This window comes from Chlamydotis macqueenii, chromosome 2, assembly GCF_036417535.1.
Source record: "Chlamydotis macqueenii isolate bChlMac1 chromosome 2, bChlMac1.mat, whole genome shotgun sequence".
NCBI classification, from domain to species: Eukaryota; Metazoa; Chordata; class Aves; order Otidiformes; family Otididae; genus Chlamydotis; species Chlamydotis macqueenii.
Genome location: NC_141557.1, coordinates 93,604,291 through 93,620,863, shown reverse-complemented (window position 1 = coordinate 93,620,863; position 16,573 = coordinate 93,604,291). Strand labels below are relative to the sequence as shown.

The 16,573-nt window shown below is 39.5% G+C and overlaps 1 protein-coding gene across 1 annotated transcript in view; it reads left to right on the top strand.

Annotated features, from left to right (window-relative positions):
* The window catches only part of EPB41L4B (erythrocyte membrane protein band 4.1 like 4B), a 186,642-nt gene that overhangs the window by 70,437 nt on the left and 99,632 nt on the right, over nt 1-16,573 (top strand). Inside the window, exons 3-7 of the mRNA XM_086740445.1 lie at nt 5,244-5,286; nt 7,533-7,611; nt 11,005-11,049; nt 11,850-11,902; nt 16,180-16,300. Of these exons, the coding sequence (XP_086596571.1) occupies nt 5,244-5,286; nt 7,533-7,611; nt 11,005-11,049; nt 11,850-11,902; nt 16,180-16,300 (341 nt within the window). The remainder of the gene's footprint in view (nt 1-5,243; nt 5,287-7,532; nt 7,612-11,004; nt 11,050-11,849; nt 11,903-16,179; nt 16,301-16,573) is intronic.

Sequence of the window (16,573 nt, the reverse complement as noted above, 5' to 3'; positions counted from 1 at the left end):
GCTCACCCTCCCACTCCCCAGCGGGATGGGGGAGAGAATTGGAAATGAAGGAAAACTCGTGGGTTGAGATGAAGACAGTTTACTAAAATAACAAGGGAAAACTACAATAATAACAGAATATAAAGATATTAAGATATACAAAAAGAACAGTGTACATTTTCTCACCACCCAATGTCCCAGTGACCAATACAGCCCATCCTGAGCCGCGATAACGGAAACAAAACCAAGCGGCAAGCAAAGGAGGGAGAAGGAGCCAGCAAGGTAGGGGGAGCAATGCCAGCAAATGAGAGAGAGAGATGGATGCCAGGAAGGCAGATACCCACCCTGGCCAACCCCCACTTATGTACTGAGCATGACATTTACGGCATGGAATACTCTCTTTGGCCAGTTTGGGTCAATTATTCTGTCTGTCTTTCTCCCAGCTTCCTACATCTGCAGATTAGCAAGACTTGGAAAGCAGGACGGTGTCCTTGGTCTCATTCACAACAACTCATACCATAAGGGTGTTTTATCAATGTTCTTCACACACCAGCTACTGAGAGGAAAATCAACTCCATCCCTGCCAAAACCAGGACACCCTCTTTCAGTCTTCATTTTGCAGTCACTGTGGTCCTTACATAGACTGCTGTTCTGTTTTTTTTTGGTGAGGGGTGGCCTAAGGTGGCAGCTTCTGTAGGAAACTGCTAGAAGTCGCTCCACTTTGTTCAGTGGACTTGGCCGGGCCTAGGGCAGACCCACTGCTGGCCAAGGCCGAGCCAATTGGTAGCAGAATGTTCCATGATAACGCCTCTGTGATAACGTATTTAAGAAGAAGGGGAAAACAGGAAAAAAAAAGCAGAGAAGATGTGAAGCAGCTGAGCGGGGGCAGAGAGGGGGAGGCTCGAGCCTTGTGGGCCTTGCAGGCCTCACCCTCTGGCTTCCTGCTGGGTGGCCAACTGGGCCCAACTCGGCCCAGCCCGGTTGCAAGAAGTGGAGAGGAGAGGAGACATGAAGAGATCCTGAGAGGCGTCTGCCAGCCTGTTGTGAGGAACGGCTGCAGACGCCAAGGTCAGTGTAGAAGGAGTGGAAGGAGTAATGCAGCTCCTGGCCAAGATTCCCCTGCAGCCTGTGGTGATGACCATGGTGGAGCAGGCTGTCCCCCTCCAGCCCATGGAGGTCCACGGAGGAGCAGAGATCCACCTGCAGCCCGTGGAGGACCCCATGCTGGGGCAGGCGGATGCCTGAAGGAGGCTGTGGCCCATGGAGGGCCCGCTGGGGCAGCTGTTCTGGAGGGACTGCACCCCGTGGAAGAGATGACCCACGCCGGAGCAGTTTCACGAAGGACTGTGGCCCGTGGGAGGGACCCTACGCTGAAGCAGGGGAGGAATGTGAGGAGCTCTTCCCCTGTACAGTGAAGCAGTGGCATGAAACAACGCGTGATGAACTGACCGCAGCCCCCATTCCCTCTTCCCCCATTCCCTCTTCCCCCCTGTGCTGCTTGGGGCGGGGGAAGGTAGTAGAGATAATGTTAAGCCCGGGAAGAGGGAGGGGTGAGGGGGAGGTTATCCTGTTCCCTGTCTCATTCTCCTGCTATTTTTAGAAATAAATGCATAGTTTTCCCCAAGTCAAGTCTGTTTTGCCCATAACAGTAACTTTAAGGATTTCTCCCTGTCTTTACCTCAAACTTCAAGCCATTTTTCTTATATTATCTCCTCCTATTCTCTCAGAGGGTGAGAGAAGTGAGAGACTGCGTAGTCTGATCTTGATCAGGGCTGAACTACAACAACTGTTCCAGTAGCTATCATTTTTCTGCTATATCTTGACACAAATATATCTTTCCCTTGCTGCATGACTATTTTGAGAAAATATTGGTTCCTACCACTTAGGAAGTGTTGAGGTTCTTATTTTTTTCCTCTTCATTTAGATAAAGTTAGTGATCAGCAGGAGAGTGTGCTGAGACAAATACGTGTTTCCAGTATTTTAAGAAGTCTCTTTAAAAATGGTGTTTCTTTCACATGGAATTGATTGGTTTGTATGTTCAATACATGAATCCCAACCAATGGCTACTGTTTTATGTCAGTTAATACCATAGGAAACATTATTCATTTGGCAAAGCAAAGAAATTATACTGGGATTAAAGAGGAATAAATGGAAATTAATCCAGCATTTGAACTTCCAGTTTACCTGACAGAATGAAAGGAGTGACCTCATTTCTCTATAGAGCTTTCTGAGGAGGGGAAGTGGAGAGGGGAGGTACTGATCTCTTCTCCCTGGTATCCAGTGATAAGACGTGGGAATGGTTCAAAGCTGCATCAGGAGAGGTTTAGACTGGACATTAGAAAGCATTTCTGCTTCCTAATGGAAGGGTGGTTGGACACTGGAACAGGCTTCCTGGGGAGATGGTCGATGCATTATGCCTGTCAGTGTTTAAGAGGCATTTGGACAATGCCCTTGATAACGTGACATGGTCAGGCAGTTAAACTAAATGATCATTGCAGGTCCCTTCCAACTGAACTGTCTAGTCCATTCTACTCTACTCATAGTATCTTGATTACCTGCAGTTTGACCAGGTTTGGGGTTTTTTTTTTTACCTTACTGTGGGCCGAGTAGCTTAGACACTGTCTTCCTGTTACAGCACAGTCCTAAACCAATTAATGCCTTTCCTTCTCCTTGTTTTGCACTAATACTTCTGAGTCCAGACTGGGTATGGGGAATATGGCATTGTATAGTTGAAATGACTGTAGTCAGCCCAGGTCATACGCTATGAGATCCATTGTTAAGTTTCTTTGATGAGTTCAGATCCTGAAATGATGTACAGTTGCTTAGCCAGAGCGCAAGACAGGCTGAGCTACAGTCATAGGTGCTGAGAGAGCAAAAGTCCCCTCTAGTTTTATTCAGCTTCCTAGTGAGACTTCAGAATTCATTGCTTTCACTTCCCTGTTCTTGAGTCAGCCAGCAGTATAGAGCCAAGCCCAAATCTTTTTTTTTTTTGCTTTGGATAGAATGCTATGAAATCTTCAACTTGGTTTTTGGAGGCTTTCTTCTGGTTCATTGGCAAGTGTTTTTGATGTCACTTTCTACACTTTCTAGGTGTTTAAGACTTCAGAGCTCTCACTTGTAGCCTTCATTGTTGCACAAGTATTGTGTTCCTTCTTACAACAACTGTCTAGACAATTTAGGTGAAAGGGAAGAAAAGGATGGCAAAAGTTTTTGAGCTCAGAGGGACATTTGGAAAGCTGGTGTGATTTGCAGTGTTGAAGAAGCCTTTCAAAATGATCTGAGGCAAACGAGTGTTGAAATTCAGCCTGATTTTCACAGAAGTTGCACAAAATATCTGACTTTTAGATTGGTGTTGGTCCACAAATCTGCATGAAAACTGCAAAGCCTGGGAACTCTGGGCCGATGATACTGCCAGTCCATGTCCTACCTCTGTATTTTTATTTTGTAATCTGTCTAGTGGCCGCATCACACACAATCATGATGTGCAATGTGGGATGGAGATAAAACAGCAGCTCATTCTTGTTTCTGAAGAGAGACAAGTTTAAAGCTTGCTGTGTTTTATCTGCTGGAGCAATCTGTCTCTGACTGCTTAAGGAGAGTGAATTATAGTTTCTTGTCTAGGCTATAGTCTCATTTAAGATCTGCTCAAGTAGTTCCTAGAGTCGTCTTAGGTTTTTTTTTTTTTTTTAAACCTTCTTTGAAGTGTTTACACTGACGAACAATCAATTTGAAACTTCCTGTTATTTGAATTTTAATACACCTAGAACACCACATTCCAAAACTGAGAATACCAGCTGTTACTTCATTGGGAATTACTGTAGTTCAGGTTGTGCAGTGCTAATTTCTGAACACAGTACTAACGCAAGCCACAGATGATGAAAAGTTATTGGAGGATTTTTGCCTGAAGTATAGATGTTATTCACGTTTGGTTTTATTTAACATGAAGCTAAACTTTTATTTCAATGGAATCAGTACATTTGCCTTTGTGAGTGATGTATCTCTAGTTAAAATAAATATTGAGGAGAAAGACATTTTTGTAGTTAGGTATTTGGAGCATAAGAAATTTATCTGCCCTGGAGATGTGAAAGTAACAGATGTGTATAATTTCCATTAAAAAAAAAAAGCGAAGTTTCAATGTTGATATATTTTCCTTATCAAAAATCTGAAATTTCACAAAGCTTCTATGAACTCCTGTGATTTCTGGTGTAATTCTTCATAAGAGAGCAAAGTAAAGACAGAATAAATTACTTGCACCTCTAAGGAATGTATTTGTATGAGCTGCTGTAATGTTTTATTTCCACTCTGGTAGAGATTTCTCAGATTGTAAGGATGGATTCCTTGGCACCCTCACCTAAGGGAGTTTAGCAAGTCTCATGTAAATAAAAGCACCTTCAGAATAATTGTTCCATTCCTCTTTCTCTCTCTCCTGTTTTTGGTGAGATTTATTTACCTTAAGGGTCATAAGTTGTCAGACTTTTGATCTATACTGTTATATACCTGTGATAAATAAATTTTTGCCTTTGCTTAGGACGTACTTAGTAAATAAATAGCAGCATTACAGTCCAACAAAGAATTTTTCACATTTATTTAGCCATGGTACTGTGGTGTTCCCAGCGGTGTTAGTAGAATGATAAGTAGTCATTCGGAGGTGAATGCACTGATGAGAGAGTGCATAAACTTTGCTGGGAAGCATACTTTTTTGTCATTGCGGTTGCACCTGTTCAGGATCTTTTGCCCTCAGTTTAAAAAAGGGAGGGGAGTATGCGTCAATGTTTCCCAAATGCTTTTAGTGGGGGTTAAGTCTTCATCCTTATCTTGAAAAAACTTGGCTATGGAGCAATGGAAGGCAGGAAAGTACAGGATCTGGAGGGTGTCCATCAAACAGGAGAGTTGAAAGGAGAATGAAACTCAGGCCCATTGTCCTCAGGGGTGCTTCTGAACAACAGTTAAATCTGGGGACAAAAGGGTGTTTTCCTTGTATGCCGCTGCTTTGTGGCTTTGGATTTTGAGGTTTCCTCTCTGGAAGAGTGAAACTTCCCTGGCAGTACTGACGCATTTATAAGTCAAGCTTTCCCCTATGAAAGAAGGTAAGTTGGTAAATGTGCGAATAAACACTTTTGCAGATGTGTAGAAGTTTAGCAAATAAATATGATAGTATTTCCTTTTAAGATATTATTATCTGTTAAATTTTACTGTTATTAGTTTAATGTGTCAACAAAATCTTGAAACAGGACTGCTTTTAAACGTGTATTTTTGGTTTTCAGCATTGGCTGGACCATTCAAAATTCATTAAGAAGCAAATAAAAAGTAAGTACCATGTCTCTGCCTGTTTATTTTGTTACTTACTTAAGAATTTGAACTTAACAGTATTTGAATGTGATTGTGAATGTTTAAATATGGCCTTTAATTGAATAAATATTTCTTAGGAAATAGATTTAATGTGATGGCTAATTGGCTGACTATATTATGTCTAAATGCAAGAGCACTTATGGGCAATACACCAGTCTTCAGTATCCATTGTTAAATATGTGCTGTTTGTCTGAGGCAGAATAGGTTGCCAGGTAATTTCAGTCTGATCTGTGAAATCAGGTTGCCAGGACACAGATCACAGTTCCTGTTACTGCTTCTGATCTAGAACAGATTTCATGAGGTTGGTTTTTTATTTTTTTTTTTTCTTTTTTTGAAAGAATAAATGGAAATTACTTCTTTGTGTAGCAGTTAACCTCTTTCTTGTATATTGTAAATAAAACTAGCAGAAATACCTGCTGTTTCATCAAAGGGAATTTAGAGTGGAGGAGTTGGGTTGGCGTACTGAGTTTTTTGTGGAAATTGGCTAAGGTGGCCAAGTTGCTCCTAGATCTCTAATAATCTGGTTGCAGGCTTGAGTACAGTACAGCATCGGCACTAATGTGTTTTGTTAATGTACTGCAGTTAGCAACATCCATAGGCCAACTGATAATATTGCTTCAGTGAGATCAAAATACAGTGTTTTGCAAGGAAATTGTTGACCCTCTTGCAGGATCTCCCAGAGATGGGCCGTGATTGCTTCAGCAGTGCTTTGCCTTTCTTTCTGATAAGTATCCGGATATCTAGATGATTTTTATAAATAGTGGAGGAGTTCTTCAAAGACCTTTAAGGGCAGTTTGCTTTCACCACACAGTCCGTGGGTATCAGTCTGCTAGACTAGATCGTAAAGATAGCTGCTGTGGGTAAGGTTTTGGTGGTTGGCTTTCTCTCACGTTTTCATCACATCACAGACTGCTCTACCTTAAGTCACCAAGTGATTTGCAGGTGCACTTTCTGTGATAGTTTTGTCCTTTTCTTGATCTCTCCTAAAATGTGGAAAATCAACAATTCTGTAAGACCTTCAGCCAAGTTAGTTGCACCGTTTTGTCTGTGTTTAATCTGTGAAGGGCCTGTTTTGAGAAGAAATTGGCCAAGCCCTGCCCTGAGGAATGTCGAAGAGGGAAGCAATTTGATGAGTGTTGTAAAGGTCTGTCCCGCAACAGGATACTTTTCTTTACCTTGCATTCAGCAGATGCTTTGAGAAGAGTTCCTCTTTCATGATGGATGTTGCTCACTGCCCTTTTTTTCCCAGCAGTGGGCAGGGAGGAGTCATTAACTCGCTGATGCAGACCTTACCAGTGGTACCTAACTGTCAGCCTAGGGTACTATAACCTGTCTTTGAGGAGCTGTCATTGGAGACAATGTCAAAGCTCTGCTTATTAGAGTTTTGGCTGCACGTCATTCACGACATTAATGGGTCATTAATAGGCACATAAATATACTGTGTTGAGGTGGTGTTACAGAAGACCTTAGAAAGGTGAGGAAAAGAATCATTTTTCCAGCACTTAATATGCCAGCAGGCTGTTGGTCTGGAAGACGAGGCTTAGGCAGATAAGGGTGCATTATTCTCAGTGTCATGGTAGCTGGGTAACGTTTTATTATTTGTGTTACATAGAAAGTCAGACCTGGCGTTCACCTTCTGGCATTAGAAAACAACAGTTCTTTCAACTCCACTTCGTAGAATTTGTTAGCTTTCTGTGTTCATGGGTGCCTTCCAGACTCTTCTCCAGCACTTTTCACTTTATTTATCTTGCTTTTTCTCATTCACATGTATCAATCGAAAGCTGATCTATTGGGTGGGAGGTTTTTTGGAGTTGTGTTTGTACCTAGTAACAAGAAGCATCACCTTCTCCCTCCCTCTCTCTTCCGTCTTCACCTGTCTCCAGCAACAAGCAGTGTACTTGGAACTTGCTGTCATTCACAGCTCAGGGCACACCTCTTTGAACAAAAATGTGTTTTCCAAATGAACTGCTGCTTGACTGATCTAGCAATTAGAGTATCATAAAGTATTGTAATCATATAATTTTTTAAATTGTGTGCATTTTTAAGTTTAGAAACATGAAATATGTGCTACTTTGAAGAATTTGAAAAATATAACTTCATTTGGGGTTTCTTGGGTTGTAGGGTGGTGGCTGTTCTTCTGCCTTAGCAGAATCACAACTAGTGTAAACTTTTTTTTCCCCCATTTAAAATCTGTGCATATACAGTTGGACCTCCGTACACGTTGCATTTTCGAATTAAGTACTATTCATCAGAACCGAACAACCTTCATGAGGAGTTTACAAGGTAGGAACTATGCATGGTTAACTGGGTGACTGACAGAGGGATAAATAAGACATCTAAGGTACCTGGGGGTACTGTAAGCAATACTGTCAGAAACATCATTTTTTAATTTGCTGCCAAAAACCAGTCATGGGCCTCACCAAGTGTTTTAGTCTGTAGGAGATGCTGTATTCTGGTACTCTGAAGTTAGCAAAGAAAGGCAGCGTTGTATGGGGAGAGCTGCAGCTGGGAGACAGCTGCTGTTTACACCAGTGACACCTGAGGATTTTCTGTCACATCCTGCTAAAATGCCAGTGCTCTACTTTATCCCCTTTGCTCTGAAACTTGTATTTTAATAATGGTGCAAAAGCCACAGAATAGTGGGAATAGACAGCTTGAGTTCTTGGTTAACAGTTGGTTGATTGAATCTCTTCCACTTACTCATGAGTTCTCTGTGGTGCAAAAAAATGTAAAGACTGCATTAAAGTCACCTTTGAATACCTGGAGATCTTCTGTTCTAATTTGATGGGCTGTTTTCTGTGCTGTGAGGACTATATCTTGCTGGGTTCGTAGCACCCTGGTGTAATCTAGAGCATATTCTGAAAATTGGGAAAGGAGCAACTGGAGGAAAAGGGTTTAACTTATCTTTTGTATCTGACAACTTTGTGTCTTCTTTGTATAGTAATCATCTATCTTAATGTTATTTTATCTTTTTTTGTTTGTTTTTGTTCTGTTTCTCACCATAGGACACTTTTTGTGTCTTCTAATTTGCTTGGCAATAACCAGTACTCCCAATCAGCCTAAGATCTTTAAAGATTGTGGGTTGTTGTAGTTCATATGCATATGATGTTTACATTAAACTTATGCCTACAGGGCATATGTTTACTGTCTCCTTTCCTATCTGCTGTGTTGACCATATATTTTTTTTTTTTCACCAACACAGAGAAGATCAAAGAGCTAATTGTCACCACCCTATGATGCTGACATGGAGGCTTTAACACCCATTATCAATTTAGTGCAGCAGTGTTAATTCAATAAAAGGGCATATTCCTATGCAATGTATAATTAACCTATAGACTCTCTGCCACTTGTGTAATTGAGTGTAAGATCTTAGAGAATCCAAAAACCTGGATGATTTTGGGGCATCTCTAATAAGAAAATGCAGTTAAATTAGTAGGAATAATATATACTTTCTGAAAGTTGATGTAAGTCTTCATACATCAGGGTGCATGTCTGACAAGTATTACATTTCCCCTGTGGTCAAATTATTCCATTACTGTCTACCACAAGATTTCTTGCCTAATCCTCTGAAGCATATGATCCTCATCACTGTAAGATGTGTGTTTCTAAGTTATGTCATCGCTGCTGTGATTGAGTAAGACATCTCCTCTGAAAATATTAACCTCTGATACTTTGAAATCTAATTATTGCTGAAAGGTGGCATTTCAAAAGATTATAATTAGAAAAACACTTTAGTCAGCTAAATTTTCAGTGTTAAGAATTTATTTTTTTTTTTTGTTATAAGCTTCACAGAAGACCACTGTGAAACTAGGAAGGAAAATGAAGATGAGCTGGAAATTGATTTTACAGTGAACAAATAAGTTGCATTTTTCTTTTCTTTTTTTTTTTTTCTTTTTTTTTTTTTTTTTTGTGTTGGGGAAACTAGTTTTGAATGTTGCTGATTTTTTTTTTAAGAATCTTTATGCTGACTGGATATATTTTCCGTGTAGCATGTTAAGTAAAAAGGCAAGATTAACAACTATATACTCAGAATTATTACAAATGGAATGGGAGTAAGAGGAGGAAGAAAAATCATTATTAACAGCAACCATGACCTGGCCTGGTTGAAGGAGTGTTCAAAATTCCTTGTGGAGACCTGTTTTCTGGTAGACTACGGTTTCTTGTGAAGCTGTAAACATCACATTCTCATCGTTAGCCCAGTAACAGGGAAGTGCTGAAACCTTTCACCCGCTCTTTTTCCGAGTTAAAAACACTGTTGAAATCCAGTGCATTTTGGGGGACATCTGTCACTTTTATGGGACCTGATTAGTTGGTTTAGAAGAACTGCAGAGGAACATGTCTGTACATGTGTTGTGGAGAGTTTTCTGAGATATTTTGCTGATTTGGAATATCTAGACTAGAGATGCCGATGCTTGTGAGTCTGCATGCAGAAAAGGAGCAGGACTAAACCATACCAGCCAGAGCAGAGCTGCAGTGCCGCGCAGGCTGTCTGATGCTCGTAGAAATGCTGCCCAGATTTTTCTTGCAAATTTTGTAGATTTTGTGGGATTCTAACTCATCAGGGGAAAACAATAAGAACAGGAATTATACTTGTTTACCTTTAATCTATGCATGAAATACGCACGTTTGATTGGCAAGTCAGGTAGTAGCCAAGTATGTGAATCAGAGAGGTGACACAGAGACACGTGGATAAATCTGATTCCGCTTTAGTGTAACATGAGAAGTCTTTTTGATCTGCCTTTTAATTTGTTTTCCTGGCTGATTCCAACTACTCATCCTTCACCACGTTCACAGCATGTCCTGTATGACGACAAACACTTTGTCTTTCTAGCATCCTTTGTAAAAACAGAAGAGGTTTATGTTTACTTTTAGTGGGTTGACTGTCAGTAGTGCTTCATGCTTTCTTCTCTTGAGTCTCTCACCATTGCAAGCCTCACCCCGCAGTGTCCAGAGCAGGTGCAGAGCCTGCCTGTGCCATCCTGTCTTGTACAGAGGCTCTTGTGTGGCCTAGGGCACTTTTGCATGCCTCAAACCCCAACTCTGAGTGGCTGTGAAACATGAAGCGTGCCTAGAACTGAAGATTAGCAACAGCTTAAAATACCACTACGGTTTGAAGGCTGTGAATTCCTACTTGGCCTCCTGAATGAATGTGTGGGCTCTATGGAATTCAAGTTTCTTTTATTCAGAACTTTTCTGCTATTTTAAGTGAAAATTCAGTGTCAGCTTTTCCTTTTGCCCAGCTTGGACTTTCTTCATGTTGTATATTTGTCTTTGAGAAGGTAGCCCTGAAGTCTTCATGCCTTTATCTGTGTTTTGTCCCTAGAACCTGTAGTTCAATTCTTGCCTGAATTGGGCAAGACTCAGTTCAGGAGAGCGTTGGAGTGTCAATAACATTTAGGTTGCTGTGGTATACACTCAGATCACATCCCTAAACAGCCAGGCTTTGGACAATGTCCTGAACACAGCCAGTAGGTGAAAAATGTTCTCTTCTTTTTTATTTCAATGAAAGCCATGGGAACTTTGATGGTTGTAGAGTGATCCCAAAGGCCCTTTTATTTAAGAGCAAGTTAATGAAAATGTTGTGACTACTCAGTGAACTGGGGTATTTTTCCAGCTAATGGGACTAGAAAGATGACATTATATATACTTTTAACTTTCTGAATTTTTATTTGTCAGGTACCTGTTTGTATTACAGCTTCGGCAAGACATTCTTTCAGGGAAGTAAGTACCTCTTTGCTTTTGCAGATGTAGCTTAATTTATAGTAGTTAATCTCTTAGTGATTTAAAATTTTACTTTAACTGCATGATCTTTTTAATTTTTTTTGTATTCGTGCGCAGTTTATAAACATGATTTACAGTTCCACATGCAATTTTTTTCCCTTAAAATATAGAAATATATGACCTTGTGTGTATCATGAGTATATTGTTGACAAATAGAATGGATGAAGACCTTTGATGGATTGACCAGGTGATAGAAATTTATAGAGATTTATAAACTGTCCTGATTTTTATGACTTGAAAATGTAACATGAGCTTGCCATATTTTTCATTATGGTAGGTAAAACAGAGAAGGAAAAGATGATGAAGTGCAACACTTTCTGTACAGGTCAACCCTGCAAAAATGTTTTGTGTGTTTATAGTCTCACCCTTGCCAATAAATTAACACCTGCTCTATTTATTTTAATTACAAAACAAAAAAAACTCAAAACTATATGTTCTAAAATATAGTGTTGAAGCAAAAATAGTTTCTTAGTTGATTTAATGTTGTCTCTATTAGTTCAAGCTTGTTTTGTGGTGAAGCATATCATATGCTTAGTGCTAATTAGCATGTTCCAAATTAGGAAATAATCATATGCAAGTAAAAATTAATTGTAGATATTCCATATCGTTAATAGCTTGTGGAAGTTAATGTTTCCATTTCTTAGATCAAACTACTTTTTAGCTTTTTTACAAGAGGAATTCATTGAGAAAAAATACATTCTTTTTATAGCTTTGTTTTTTGTTTTTGTTTTTTTTTTAAGACTGAAATGTCCTTATGAAACTGCTGTTGAACTAGCAGCTCTGTGTCTTCAAGGTATGCAATCTTTTGAAAGTGGTTTGTCTTAATGTATTAAAAATTCACCTATGAGTTTCTTTTCACTCTGTTACTGATGCTTTCTCATTGATTGTATATAAACGCCATTCATTTACCGGAGGAGAAAAATTTTAGGGAGATCACTTTCCTACCTTCCCTCCATTCATAACTTCTGAACTACATTAGCCAGCGTCAGCATACTTGCCAGGAAGAAGGAGTCTCAAAGGCTTGGATAGACAAATGGAAACCAGGGGCTGACTGGGGAAGAAAGACCCCAAATAGTTCCCCCCTTAGGTACAGGTTGTGGTGTGTGCACAGTGTTACCTCTTCATCCTGAAGAGCCAGCTGCCCTTCAGCACAGGCCTTGCAGCAGGTGGGTGCCTGCAAGTGTAGCTTCGAACGTGGGCTTCCTGCTTCCTGGGCAGCGCTCGGGAGATGGTCTTCACTTCCCTGGTGTGTGACGCAGAAGATGGTTATAGGGCAGGAGGGAGGGGGTGGCGGGTACTGGAGAGGAGAGAATTCTGTAGAAAGGTAAGAACTGAGATTATTTCTGTGTCAGGAGCAAGGGTTACAAGATGAAAAAAAAATCCTAGGACACTAGGTTTCATTAGTTTATTGTAGGAAAAAATATTTTTTTATTGCTGCAAATACATAAATACAAATATTCATTCAATTTCAGACATTTTGTTTTTGCAGATTGGAAGGAAACTTGTGTATTGAAACTCAAATCAAGTTCATTTTTTTCTAAAAGAAAGTGCAGTAAGCTGGACCATGCTAGGCGTATCAGCAGCAAAATGAATCAAAATGAAAAATACTCTTTCTGTTCTGCTGGTGGTTGGCAATAGCAGATGGAGTGCTTAGGCAGAGTTTCTTAGTTTAATAAAGCAGTGAAGATAACTCAGTGATTCTGGCTTTCGTATTTCACAGTCAAAACTGGGAATTCTGTTCCAAACAGCAACAGGTGTAAGTCTTAAGGCAGCAGGTTATTTTTCTGCACCAGTCTGGCACAGCTCTGATTGTTAGGTGTGCAAAGAACTGCTACAGGCAATTCCATTTGTCTTTCTGAGATGGAGAAAATCTGGAGCCCACTTTTGATTCGTTGCTTCCATTTTCATGGATAAAAACACTGGTAACCTCACACCTGGTCTAAGCAAGGAGAACCAAGCGAAGAATAATAGGTTGATGCTTCAACATTTTGGGTAGTAACTGGCACCTAGGATTACTGTGTAAATGTAATACAATAGCCAGCCAGCCATCATGTATATAATGTCTCCAGCTAGGTACCAAAACTAACACTTACTGACACTGTGGGAACATAGTTTTATACTTTTCTGGTGTCTTTTTTTTCAGTTTTCTGGTATTTTGACATCATCACAAAAATTGCTCCAAAATTATTTCATTATTGCAACTAGTTTACTATCTCTTCTGACATATGCTGTAATTGGCATTTTTGGTACAACATTTGTTACATTTTATTGATATTGGAAACTTGAATAAGCTGGTGAGTTTAAAGAAATGTCAAATGATGATTCTCTTCTCAGCAAGGTACATTTAAGTGTAAAGAGTGAAGAGTGAAGAAAAAGTTATAAATGGCTGTTTAGGAATTGGTGCTCTAAGCCCTCTGAAAGAAAAGCCTTTTCTCTTCACAGGACAGCTTTAAATTTCATATATTTTCTTCATCAATAAAGTTGTTCTGTTACAGTAATTCTTTTTTTTTTTGTTTCAAACAGTAGTTTCCAAAGTTGGCATGTTATGTGAATCATCTTTCAAATATAAATTGTTGATTTGTTGCCAGTGCTGTGAAGGAACTCCTGTAGCAAATAATATCAATTTGCGGTATGGGGTAACTTGTGAAGCAGATACATAATCATACGTTTCGCTTAGGGATTGTCTACTGAAAGGCTGTAATCAAACTTGAGTCGTCAGTGTTAAAAAAAATTTTTAGATACCTTAATAGTCTTACGTGGCTTTCATATTTAACCAGGTATACTTTTGAAACTACTAATTAAATTCAAAAGGAAAACTTTTTCTCAGATCTCCAGTTTTCACTTCTCATCATAAGGAACTTTCATGGGATAGTGCAAAATTTTTTTTTTTTTGGTTCTGTGTAAAAGAATCAACTATATATTTACAGATCAACATGTTTTTTTCAGTTTTCAAAAACTTTCTGGTAAACTTCCTTCTAAAAATATCCCCAAGGCTATGCAGTTTCTTATTAAAGAGCACAGATAATGTATTATGCATGATGTAACATACACACCACGCCACCCCACCTCCCTGCCCACCAAAAAAAACCCAAAAAGACCAGAGGAGGGACATGCCAAAGCATGATACTTTGTCATAAAACCATAAATGAAGAGATGGATTGTCTGCTGTTCCCTTATGTTGAAAAGTATTAGTACTGCTGAGCCATCCGGGGAACTTAATTCCACGAGAAAAGATCAGAGGGCATCCTTGTACAGAGCTCGTGCTTCCCCCTTCTGCTGCTGCCCTTCTTCTACCCTGGGTGGGGAGCTGATGAGACTCTTACTGGCTCTTACTCTCAAGACCTGTTTCTTAGACATCAAAATGATGACATAGTTTGCTTGAAAGTGAATAATGGGTGAGTGCAGCTATAGAGAAACAAAGGTGATATTTTTCTTGTACCTAATACTTCTGCCCTAGCTTCTCTGTGTATATTTCGTCCTACGCACTCATGATTCTTCTCATCCTTACACGTCCTCTTTACTGCACAGTCAGCCTTCATTCCCTACCTTCTCTCTCAGTTAACTAGTAGAGAAATCTCCCATGTTTTTCCTAGATGGTTGTCAACACATCAAACTTCAGTTTCTTACTTTTTTTTCCCTGAAGTCCTCCTTGCTAATGTGTTTGTTGTGGCTCCCTCTTATATACTGGGGACTGGACTGCCAGTAATTCTTAGCAACATCTGTGTTAAACAGGCTTCCAACTTAGATGGAACAGCAGCACAGCTGAGATATCTCTGTCAAAGAAAAAGACATATAGATAAGAAAACTGTAACTCACCATGGAAGATTGCTGTTGAAGAGAAAAAAATGTATGTGAGGCAGTAGTTAGAAATGAAGATCAGTGAACTCAATCTGTTTAATATCCTTAGGAATGCTAAATGTTTGAGCAAAGCTTAAGTACCCAAGTGCACCTAGTAGGTGTATCAGTAAACAGATTGCATTTTGAATGTAACTTACTATGTTCTAATGTATCCTGCTAGGTATTTTTGAAGACTGAGAGTGAATTAAATTTTTGCAACCGTTATGTGTAAAATTGCCCTGAAGCGATAAAACTGTTTTCTTCAAGGGATTTGATTTCCCACTAAGCCTTTTTTTTTTTTCTTTTCCATAGTAGTAGTAATAGTAGTAGTAGTCAAGAAACACTGACTTACAAAGGCCAGGTTTAGAATCATATCATATGTCAGATGACACTTAGTATTGCTGAATGGTGTGTTTTCCACTAATGTTTTGCCACAAATGCAGTGACATTGCAGCCTCTTTGTATAGCTGAGAGGTTCCAGGAGCGAAGTATGTTGCAGGCACAAGACAGTTAAGGGCTTTAGTCACTGAGATGCTCAGCACTTGCATCTGTTGCTGAGCTCAGTAGAGTTTGCAAGTGGTGTGCCCCTAAAAACAAAGATAGTAGGCTGTAAGCAAATAAGTAAGAAGTGACTCCTTAATTATGTTAATGCTTCAGCATTTCTTTCCTTAAAAATTGCTTAATCTGAATATTACACCACCATGTGGCTTTTTAAGACCCACAGATTTATCACTGGTTTCTTAAGAATAGTTATTATCTTAATGGTTTGACACGAACAGCGATGTAACAAAGCACACAACAGAATGGGAAGTGTTTTGGAATGAAAAGTATGAGCTCATTGCAATGAGAGGAAGTTTCAAAGTAACCTCTTCTGAAGTAGTGGTGCATTGATTTTTGGTTTTAATAGAAACTTTACATCCTTTAAATGCTTTAAAATCCAGAGAAGCGGCTTTAGTTAGGCTGGTTGAGTTCTGACATTCCTGAATGTCAGAATTCTGTAGCATACCCTTACACTGCTCCTGCTAATACGTTTGTCTGACTTTTGTTGTAAAATCTGATTTGAGTTTACGGTGTGGAGGGAAGGAGTTAACTTACAACATCCACACAAGTGCATTCTTTTACAACATACTTAGAAACTTACAAACCATCATTGTCTTTGTGGAGATTATGGAATTAAATGTTTTTGGTCATCTCCTGATCTTTGTTTTTATCTTTCCAATTAATCGATTGCAGCTGAGCTGGGAGAGTGTGAGCACCCAGAGCACACACCAGAACTCGTGTCTGAATTCAGGTTTGCACCAAACCAGACTGAAGCAATGGAATTTGACATTTTTCAAAAATGGAAAGAGTGCAGGTAGGGTTCATGTGTGGGACTGGTGTCTCTAGCAACAAGAGATTTTCTTTTCTTCCAAAGTCAAATATGTCCACAAGAACCCCTCCAGTAGACATGAAACAGTGATTATGTTTGTCAGTTGAGAAGTGTTGTAAACAGACTTTGAGCCCAGCTCTTCCTTAGAAATGGCAAGTGGTAATTTAGGGAATGTTGGTGGGGTGAGTTTTAATTTTTTTTTATTTGTTTTTCTTTAGATGATTTCATAACAGTATAATCATTTAGATATTTTTCCTT